The sequence below is a fragment of the Gavialis gangeticus genome, unplaced genomic scaffold (assembly GCF_001723915.1).
Source record: "Gavialis gangeticus isolate Ggan-Ray unplaced genomic scaffold, GavGan_comp1, whole genome shotgun sequence".
Classification (NCBI taxonomy): Eukaryota; Metazoa; Chordata; order Crocodylia; family Gavialidae; genus Gavialis; species Gavialis gangeticus.
The window spans coordinates 9,270,755-9,281,235 of record NW_017729015.1 but is presented as its reverse complement, the minus strand read 5'-3'; the positions used below and the strand labels follow the sequence as shown (position 1 = coordinate 9,281,235).

The following is a 10,481-nucleotide window of genomic DNA, read 5'->3' as shown; positions in this document are numbered from 1 at the left end:
TTTTTTTTTTTTTTTTTTTATCAACCACTGTTTCCAATCATTTGGTGCTTCCTGGAATTCTCATCTCACTGACAGAAATCAATTGTTGTTGTAAAATGAAATATAATCTGACTCAAGGATGAGTAAAAAAGGCCATTTCTACTCAGCCATTTTTCTGATCACATCCACATTTCAAGCAATCCTGAACCAGCCTCATGTGTTCAAGTGCTCCGCCACCCAGGCGGCACCAGTGTTTCACACCTGGGGAACTCCCTTCAGTCTACCTCCCACAGATAACTACACTATGCTCTCTCAAAGGTCCAGAGTACTACGTTAGGAGGGAGGCTACCGGCCTTCAACTCACCTGTGATCGGGAAGGAAGACTGGCCAAGCCGCTGCTGAACTCCTTTCAGCACTTCTTCAATCTCCTTCTGGATGTTACAGACCACCTCCTCCATCAGTCCCACATCAGCTATGCCTTTCCAGAACATCAGCGTGTCCTCTGGCATAGGAAGAGGAAGAGACAGGAGGGGGAAGAATTCGACACGTACAAGCATTTGGTATTTTCCCGCAAGGCTACATTAAAATCATTCCAAGAGCAGCGAGCTGTCATGCAGCAGTAACTTGGGGAGCCGGCTTCTAATCTGGCCATCAGGGTGGATATGACATGCAAAAAAAATAAATAAAAAAAATAAAAATAAAAAAAGTGGAACTGGGAGGTCAACATCACTAATGAGGACTTTCATACGGCTTACGACTTTAAAAGCAGCACTTCACTACCTCTGCTTCTCTGCACAAGACACAGAGCTTATAGTCTTCACTTGCTGGCATGAGGGAACTCTATCTAAGCTTCTGGACTGGTATCAGGAGGGCCAATGAAGCACCTACAACAAGAGTGCAGGGAAAAACTGGATGGTTCAGAGGACTGGTAACAAGTGGCAAAATGTCCTGCCTCTAGATCCCTAGCTTGAATCCAGCTGAGGCCACCAGGGACTGAAAATGGTGCTTGTCTGATGTTGTGTCCCCAGCACTTTACACTCTCCTAATTCAGGCTGCACTGGGGGAAATGAGTTGGTCTCAGTCTTGTTTCTGGGAGACAGATGTCTGCCCCATTAAAGAGAAAAAAATATCACTATATCATATCCAGCACTAGCCAGCCGGGTCAGTCATTTCAGCAGAGACCAACAGCAGAATGGGCTTGAAAGAATGAACTCACCCTCCCACTCAGAGCGGCTGGGGAGATCTATTCTGGCAGGTATTACAGGCGTACATGGCAGGGTGAAGGGGAAATTCGCATTACCATTGCTTGTAGCATACCTGGCCTTGGGACTTTAGTCTCCAAGAGTGGGAGGGGGAATGGAAACAAGTGGCAGAGACAGACAGACAAGATGACCTTACCCGAAATCTCATCGTTGTCTTTCTTCATGCCCTCCTCAGTGGCCATGGTGACAGCAGCTGTCAGGGCAGAGTTCCACTCAATCCCCTCCTCCATGCTCTCCTCAGAAAGTGCAATCTGGGTGATGCTCCCTGCAGGAAAAGAAATGTCAGCTGTCTCAGCAGCACCAAGTCTTTCACTTACAAATCCTTAGCTTCATGTGTACACTCCTAGTGTTTTTCACTCTCCTAATTCAGGCTATTTGCGTCTGGTGCCTATATATCAAACTTGTTAACAGCAGAAATTGTTTATTCACAAACATGATTTCAGAAGGAAAGTCACTAGGGTTCTTGGATGGAAAGGCACTCACATACCAAAGAATAAACCAGAGATGTTTTCTGATGAGAAACACAAGGGAACAAAGAAAATAAGAGACACCTAAGGAGAAAACTGGCGAGTAGCCTAGAGATTTCTCTGCCCACCACAGTTGTAAAATAAGTTTCTCTGCATCAAATCAGACCATGGCCTATCTAGCCTGGCATCACATCTTACATACCAGCCCTCACTTGAGATAGACAGGAAAGTAACCAAAACAGCAGCAGTGCTGATGGGCTTCCTTACTGATCTCTGCAAAGAAAATGGCTTATGCAGCAACTCACGCAATTTAAGTTCCCTTAGCATTTCCTGTTAAAAACGCTATTCATCATGTAAAGTCTCCAACCACAGGATTTGAATCTTTGACCTTCCAGATAACTTTAAACATCTGACTCTGAAGGAGCCCTCAGACGTTATTTTTACTTTGAGGCATGAATGGCACGTGCCCCCAGCGGCTGGTGGGAAACAGCTGTGCCAGCACCAGCAGGAGCCCAGCAGCGGTGACGGAAGCCCGGCGCCAGTGAGCAGGGAGCTCCCACAGACGCCGCCGGCACTATCGGCGGCGGGGGTTAGGGGGGTGGCAGCGAGTGCTGACCACGGGGTGGTGACCACCTGCAGGCACCAGCAGCAGCCAGGGGCAATCATGGACTGCCTGCAGGGGGTGCCTTTTTTTGCAGGGGGTGCATGTGTACCTGTGTGCACCCCCTACATGTTGCCTCTGCTTTGAGAGCCACTTAATGGCATCACCAGTGCAGAAAGACATGCATCATGTTTGTCAACGGCACCAAAAGCCAGGGTGCAGGGGTGCCACGTGTACTGTGTGGAAAGCAAATCAAGATGGTAATATTACAGGTGGAAACACATTGCCAAAGAATGAACTAGGAGTCAGATCATAACTGAATGGTTATGCTTGCTTATATTGCAAGATAAAAGACCCACTCAGTATCTAATCCTTTCATGTGGCATTGTAGAGAGGCCCTCAAATATAACACATCTCTGGAAAACCCCTAGAAGTAGGCCTTTCTCAACACTTTGCCCATACTTCAGAACTGATATTCAAAAGAGATGGGTTACCAATAGGTTTCTCAAAGCCATCTCTGCTCACCACTGTGCACTGCTGTCATTTTTCAGTGCACCTCTCTAACAGATACCACTCGTCTTCACTCCAGGCAGACACAAGAACATTTAACACTCAGAAACCTTTTGCAACACCTCCAGTGCTGGCAGAAAATAGTCTCAGGTGTGGGATTGCTACAGGAGAGAACTGGTGTTGCATTGCTTTAGGACAGAGGGGACAGAATGAAGACAGAGAACACTGGATGATCTCACTCAGCAAGCAAGGCATGGAAGGAAGGAAGAAAATGCTGCAGGGTAGCATGTGACACCTCTAGCTGGCGTTATGTCCCCTACCATCCGCTGATGTGGGAGTTTGCACCACGCTTGTCTGTTGCCCTGGCACTGGTGCTCTGGCACTGCTGATCAAGAGATCAAACTTGGTGCTTCGGCAGGTGTTGGTGCAAACCTTGTCATGCTGATAGAAGTCGATCTGCCCACAGTCCATCATCTTCCTGTACAGAGAATAGGGAGAGGACCATACAATGAGGTTGGCTTGGATCTCAGCCTGAAGAAACCGACAGGTTCAGGCATGGCTGTAACAGTGGGGAGAAAAGGGAAGAAGAGGAAACCCATTTCTTCTCCCCATGTAGTACACCCCCTTCCTCCAAAGAGATCTGAAGTAAGAAACAATGACCACAATGTCAAATTGTCTAAAGTTTTGGCACTGGGACCACCCCCCTGTTCTGACCCAAATGGCCTGCTGCACTCCCACATCCACATTTGGATCTTCACCATGCTACCTCTGGGACACAGGGTGAATTCCTGGCCACAGTGGCAAAACATGATTTTGTGCCGAATGTCCTGCAACCTACTGGTTCAGTAACAGGAATGGTATGATTTTGTCTTGGTAAAAAATGTAAATGGAAAACACTGAAGATACAGAGGCAGGTGAAATTCCATCCCAGGATTCTACTGCTGCAGTGAGAAAGCTGGTGGATGGTCAGTACCTCAACATGATTCCTCCAAGGCGAATGGCTCTCTTCCAGTCCTTCAGGGTGGACTTGCCAGCCAGGTGAACAAAGTGCTTAGGGCTGATCAGCTGGTCATTGAACTAACAGATAGACAAGTACAGAGAAGTTAGCTAGCCAGAGGGAAAGAAGGAAGGATCAGAAACCAGGAGAGAACAATCTCTCTTGGGTGTGACATTTGGCCATTCTACAAACAGACCACTGCTCACTTAACTTAATCCACAGTCTTGTCTCTAACAGGTATTTCTGCTGAAAGCAATGCCCTAGCCCAACCTTCCATTATTGGATTTGGCCAACCATGCTATATTGGGAGTGATCAGGGAGGTGTTCCTTTTGATCTCCTCCCAGGAGATCACTCTTCTCTGTACATGATTTGACTCCACCACAGAACACAATTCAATACATTCACAGGAACTATTTGTGACTTGGCAACCAGTGGACCATTCACATGAGCCTCTTAATCCTAACACTTTTTCATGTTCTGGATACAGCTTTATCACCAACAAACCAAATTCAAGGCTACCATAAGTTGGTGCCTTTGAAATCAGTGGCACTTACTCCCTAAACCAGCTCTTTGCATCAGATGGCTTTCCATGTCCATGTGACATACGTGTTACCCTTGGAGGGTGCCCTCTATTTTACCTCCCTGGAATAATTAAGATATGCCCTCCTATAGCTCTGGAGGAAAATCATCAAGCCACAAAGAGCACATCAGCTAGAGGAATCAAGGAGCTCTGCATTTGGTAGTTCTGACTTGCAGAGCTTCCTAGAACATACAGAAGAGTGTACTGGGATCAAACTCAGCAGCAACAGCATTGAGGGACCTGCCAGAGGGATCTCTCTTTGCCTGACAGCAGGGTGTGCCAGTAAAAGTGATCTCAGTACCCAGGAGGAAGAAGGGGGCATACACATCTTCAGGACTATTCCCAATAACAGTACTTCAAGGTAACAAGAGGGACAAAGAAAGGTAGGACATTCAACAGGAAACAAGGCAGACAGGGTGGGTGAAAACCCACCTGATGCCACTGTTTCTATTGTTGACACTGCCTCTCCCAGTGAGCAAACTGACCAAAATGGTCATGTTGCCAGCTCCAAATAACATCCAGTGCATTGGCCCAGGCAAAATGGAGGCAGTGAGAAAAATTCATTGGGAGGAAGAGGTTGGCCTACCACACTCCTAGCCTCAGAGCACTGGGGTGATCCAGCAAAGAAATTATGCCCCATTATAGCAGACAAGTTACCTTAACACACTTGACGTTAATTCCTGGACAGACAAACTTCTTCCAAAGGAGGATGGCTTTGCTCTCACCACAGGTGATGGGATAAGCAATCTCAATTTCCTCATTAGTTTCAATGGTGCTTGGGTCTGCAGGCAAAAGCAGGGAGAAAATTAAACTTTCCCTTTTTTTTTTTGGAACTTTGACTCCCAAAGGCAGAGATGCAGGGCACAAGCTGAGGGATGTTCCTCTTAATGTGCAACAAAGGCTCCATTCTCTCACAGTAGGTGACTTCCCTCTAAACAAAAGCTTATGTAAAAGTGGAATCTGTGATGAGTTCTAGTAGAATCAATCAGCGCTGTCCATGAAGAAGTCACAACAGGGCAAGGAGTAAAACACAACCCTGTGTTCCAGACCTCAATAATCTGTTCCCTCTAGATACATACATAAAACAGAAAACTAGCATTAAGATCTGTCCTGCAATTGGGAGGGGAGACCTTCCCCATATATTATGAAATTCCTTGACATAGCAGGGGGACACAAAGCCGGCCTGCTCAGCTCCTACTGATAATCACCCCACATCCATCACAGGTGTCAATTCATACAAAGAAATGTGCCAAGTCTTTGAGACTGACTAGCACTAATATTCACGTACTAATAAGATTCCCCCACAGTATGTGAATATTGACATCGGTATACCAAAGCTAGACCCCCCAGGGTGAAATCCTGGCTCCACTGAGGTCAATGGGAATCTTGCTATTGACTTCAATGTGGCCAGTAATTCATCCCCAGAATCATGCATTCAAGTGGCAACTATGGCATCCGTTATCCCTATGGGCACACTCCAAGACACTATACAACACAGCCCTGACAACCCCAGAGGGACAGAATACCCAGCTGTGAACCTCAGCTGTGAGGACTCCAGTGGCGTAAAGATGCAAGCCCAACTTCCTGTAACTCTGAAGGATTCCACACAGAAAACAACTTACCAATCCCTTCCTCAAGTTTGTGGATGGTGTGTGTTTCTACAGCTACTACAGCAGCGCTGGTCTCAGAGCCCTCTTCATAAATCCTGTTGTAAAAGTGTCCATCGATAAACAAACTATATAAATCACGGAGAAATTAAGATTCATAGCACAGGGTTAAAAAACTCAGTTCATTTTGTCTTGCCTGTCCCTTAGGGACAAAATCTTGTTTTCATAAACTTCCCCCCTCAACTCCTCCCACCACCCAGAATCATATATAAAATGTAAGCAGCACTGAAACACGCCTGGATGCTACTCTACTCCAGACCCTTAATATTAGCCCAGCAGTGAACCTGTAAATTCTCGGCTTTAGATTTACAATGCAGCTTCCCCTACAACCTCAGATACACATATGTAGCATCGTGCATCACTGCATACTTGCCCTTCATGAACACAGGAAGCATCTGTCATTATCCATATGTCATCCAGCTGAGTTACTGTTTCTGTACAAACTGGCCAACCTCCCCTTTTATGCATGTAAACACCCTCAATGGATTGCTTTCTTTAATTGTTTTTTGTAATATAGATCTTGCTTAGAAAGCAAATAACTTGAAATAAGTTGTCAGAGAATGGACAACAGAACATTGCCATTGATTGTAGCAGTCAAACTGTAGCACCATGGTTTTTTTCACAATAGGATACATCCAAGCAGATGTACAGATATATTACTATATGGGAGTGGGAATTTTTAAAAATAACACCTAGAGAAATGGATTAATTTAGCAGAGTGCAAAAGTAAACTGGATCAAGGGGCAGGATAAATAGATAAATACTGCTTGTCATGTGGATTATGCATCTATGTTCAGTTCACACTTGTATTTCGTCTCTCTGAATATTGTAGTTTAATATTCCAACCCTGCATGTTACATGGTAGAATCCACCATATAGGTGGTGATATCAATGCAATAATATTATAGATGTAGCTACATCCTCACCTACGTAAAGGATACCATCAAAAAATGATTCTAATCAAACGTCTCACATTAGATCTTAAACTCACTATATTATGTTGCAATGCTATTTTAAATCACTGCTAGAGATTTCATATTGTACTCAGTCTAATTTCTCCCTTCCTCTGTGGCTTTCAGAACAATACTAATAAAAGTGTAACCCTTCCAGAAGTGCAGTTACAGCAAGTCCCCATGAGAACTACAGTTTAAAAACCAAACTCCAAACTGCACATTACAAACCCACCCCTTTTTGCTCTTGTACATGTGTGTGCGTGCACATACATACATGCCCCTTTTAGAACATGCAAAGTTACATGGAGCACTTACCCTTGCTGCACGGGCTGAAGCTGCAGTATCACTTGGGTTTTGGTATCTTCTGGGTTCTGCCCTCCATTTCCTTCACTTGGCACGACCACCACGTCCCCAACAGGGACGCTCACTTCGGCATTTGCCATCTCTCACATGAAGTCGAAGGGTCGGGTCGAGCTGTAAACAGGCAAGCAAAGGGGCTATTTATCCTGGTCTCATAGGAAGAATGAGAATGCCACCATCTCTGGAGTACTGTTGTGCTGTGATGGTCCAGGAAATATGCGAGAAGAAAGAAGTTTAGTTCTTGGGGTTTTTTTGTTTGGCAAGATTTTTGATTAGACCAGCTGTATGGATGGGAGAGCTATGAAACTGTCCTTCCTCAGGTCTGAGATAGCACCAAAAAGAACCAAAACCTCCAAACTTGCTGTACCATCCTGGATGCCAGAATGAAAGAGCAACGATTTATGGGTTTATTGCCAATCATCCCAAAGCTATTAAAATTTGACTAGACTAGCACAAGCCGAGAGGCACAGTCTCAAGCTGAAGGTGAAGGAAGGGAAGCACTAGTTACCACAGGAAGAGTAGGGATCTTGGGCTTTTGCTGAAGGAAATAAGCAGACTGCAGAGAACACCTTCCATCTTACCAATCAAGTTTTGGGAATGTTTAATCTGGAATCACAAAGATACAGTAAACACACTGAACCATACGTACAGCAGATGGAACACAAAATGAAACTGCCTGTAGTGCCTGGTTTCTGGACCAGTCATTGCAAAAAACAGTGCCAGCTAGGTCAGAGTTAGTGTACACAGGCTGAGTTTTGGCTACAGATGCAGAAGTGCAGAGAGAGTGGGTTTTAAGATGAGGTCACTTTATTTTCCCCTAGTTGCAAGATTCCTAACAGGTATTCTGATGATATTGTCTTTTCCTATCAGTAAAATACTTGGCCCAGACCATTTCTGCTGCGTGTAAGTAGTAGCATAGGCCTGTGTTTCTGCCATCATAGAAAAAACTGATAAAGGAAAGTGTTTTGCTGAAAACACCTCTGGTATTGGCTGCGCTTGACTGGAATTTTCTCTAGGGTTCACATGGAAAAATATAAACATAATTTGATTAGCAAAGGGACTGATTTTGTTTCATTATCCTTGCCTTGAAAAATTATGGAGAGAGGAAAACAAATTACATCATTTGTATATTGTGGTCCAGGCTTTAATTCAGTCTTCCACAAATTTGCCCCAGACTGTCTGGCTTTCCCTCTGGTCTTCTACAGTCTTATCATGCATGACCTAAGAGTCTTCTCCTTTGCAAGCACTGACACGTGGAACAGCTTCCACAAAGGCTTCTACATCATTAACTCTCCCCAGGAATGATGCAGCTGGAGAGACCCATGCTGACACTAATGGACTGCTGGAGGCAGGGTTTTTTCGGTGACAGATCTCCAGCTGCGGCATTTCTTGCTAGGAGAGAGTAAGCCAAGACTAAGCCAAATCCATTTAGGCCCAAACTTAATGCACAACTGAAAAAAACATATACCCCCATTTCAGAAAACTGGATTAGTCATTTCAAATTGATATGGTGTCTTTGGATCAATATAACCTGACTACAGATCTGCAGGTAGCCATCAACTAGTGGCCTACCATGATGGGGACCATCAAGATGCTCAACACAGACCTGCTCAAAAATGCATCAGTATCTGATCAGCCCCAGCTTTAAGTACCTTCTGGCTAAGGGCAAGCAAAACTTGGGGACATCTGAACCCCAAGCCTCTGGGCTTGGGCCTGCAAGTAGGATGCCCGCCAAAGGTTTTGGAAACATCTGAAGCCCCAGCTGTGGGTGGAGGATGTTTGCCGGTAGTAGGGCCACTTATGGTTCTGGACTCTGGGATTTGGAATTAGTTTTTGGGTAATTTGGCCTCGGATACAAACTAAAAACAAAAACAAAAAAAACCACTTTGATCAGCACCAGGTTGGTCCTCTTTTGCTTTCAAGCTTTTTGTTATCTAAGCGGGTCTTATATGTGCCTAGGGGAGACAAAGCCTGAAAGATCTTGTACGAGGGAATTCCAGGAACTTTATGGTTTATCAAAGTCTCTAGGACAGGGGTGGCCAACCTTCGGCTCCGGAGCCACAGGTGGCTCTTCAGAAGTGAACATGCATCTCCTCAAATCTTTGCACAAGTGCACGACGTGACATGACATGACAGCTCTGGAAGCTGGTCACCACGTGGTTGTGCAAAGATTCGAGGAGATGCATACTAACTTCTGAAGAGCTGCAGGTGGCTCCGGAGCTGCAGATTGGCCCCCGCTGCCCTAGGATCAGGCACAACCAGGAAGAGCCATCCTTCTGAGGATACGTCTTGGGTAAGGTCTCCTGATACGTCCGAATTCACTTCCTTCGGCAACTGGCAGAACTATGCCTGCAATCCCTACTCAGCACTGGAAAAGCCCGAGGATCAGCATCGTCCAAAGACAGCGATTTTTGTTCTCCATGAATTTATGTGACTGCAACATAAGTGGATTCAGCCCCAGAGGGACGTGACAGCTCAGTTCACCTATGGCACGTCCGAGTGCATATTCTCCCGATCGCCACATTCGGAAGCTTTTCTGGCAGGCTGACGAAACTCAGCAGAACCTGCTCCCATCATTGCACAAGCTGCTCTCCCGCCTCACTGCACAGAAGTGAAAACGCCTCATGCGCCTTCACTCCTCTGCACGCAAACCCCTGCCACGTTCGCCTTCCTCTAATCCCGCCGGGGAGGGCGTCCTTTGGACTCCCCGCAGTTGAAGCAACAGGGGGCCGGACCCTTCCTCCATCCTGCGCCTGACAGACGTGCTCCTAAACTCATCCCCATGCCAAGGGTGTCGGTGGGTCGTTGCTGTCTACCCAATGCTTGTTTCCCAGGCATTAGCAACCCTTTGCTTCTCTGTGGTCTGCGCGTCCCCCAGCCTAGCGCCCCTTTGCTCTGCCGGGCTCCTGCACCCATGCCCAGGCTGGCGATCTGCGGGCGAGGGCAGGTCCCCACTGCCCCTCATGGCACCCCCCCGCAGGCAGTGGAGGCGGGGCGCTGAGGGAACCCCCCCCGCGGCACGCAGCAGCCAATGGGAGGGGCTCCCCGGAGGGAGGGGGCGTGGCCTCCCCTGCTCCCGCCCTCCCCCTCGCGCTAGGCGAGCG

The 10,481-nt window shown here is 46.5% G+C and overlaps 1 protein-coding gene and 1 long non-coding RNA gene across 3 annotated transcripts in view; one reads left to right on the top strand and one right to left on the bottom strand.

Annotated features, from left to right (window-relative positions):
• GMEB1 (glucocorticoid modulatory element binding protein 1) overlaps positions 1-7,485 on the bottom strand; it is a 10,108-nt gene extending 2,623 nt beyond the window's left edge. The window contains exons 1-7 of one of the 2 annotated variants that reach the window (XM_019512179.1): positions 7,333-7,485; positions 6,020-6,132; positions 5,055-5,179; positions 3,793-3,896; positions 3,140-3,297; positions 1,378-1,506; positions 344-481 (exon numbers count right to left, since the gene is read on the bottom strand). In XM_019512179.1, the coding sequence (XP_019367724.1) occupies positions 344-481; positions 1,378-1,506; positions 3,140-3,297; positions 3,793-3,896; positions 5,055-5,179; positions 6,020-6,132; positions 7,333-7,460 (895 nt within the window). In that variant the 5' untranslated portion in view covers positions 7,461-7,485. The remainder of the gene's footprint in view (positions 1-343; positions 482-1,377; positions 1,507-3,139; positions 3,298-3,792; positions 3,897-5,054; positions 5,180-6,019; positions 6,133-7,332) is intronic. The other variant, XM_019512181.1, reaches the window with a different exon arrangement.
• The window catches only part of LOC109294001, an 11,585-nt gene continuing 8,506 nt past the window's right edge, over positions 7,403-10,481 (top strand). Inside the window, exons 1-2 of the long non-coding RNA XR_002096446.1 lie at positions 7,403-7,493; positions 8,029-9,114. This is a non-coding gene — a long non-coding RNA (uncharacterized LOC109294001). The remainder of the gene's footprint in view (positions 7,494-8,028; positions 9,115-10,481) is intronic.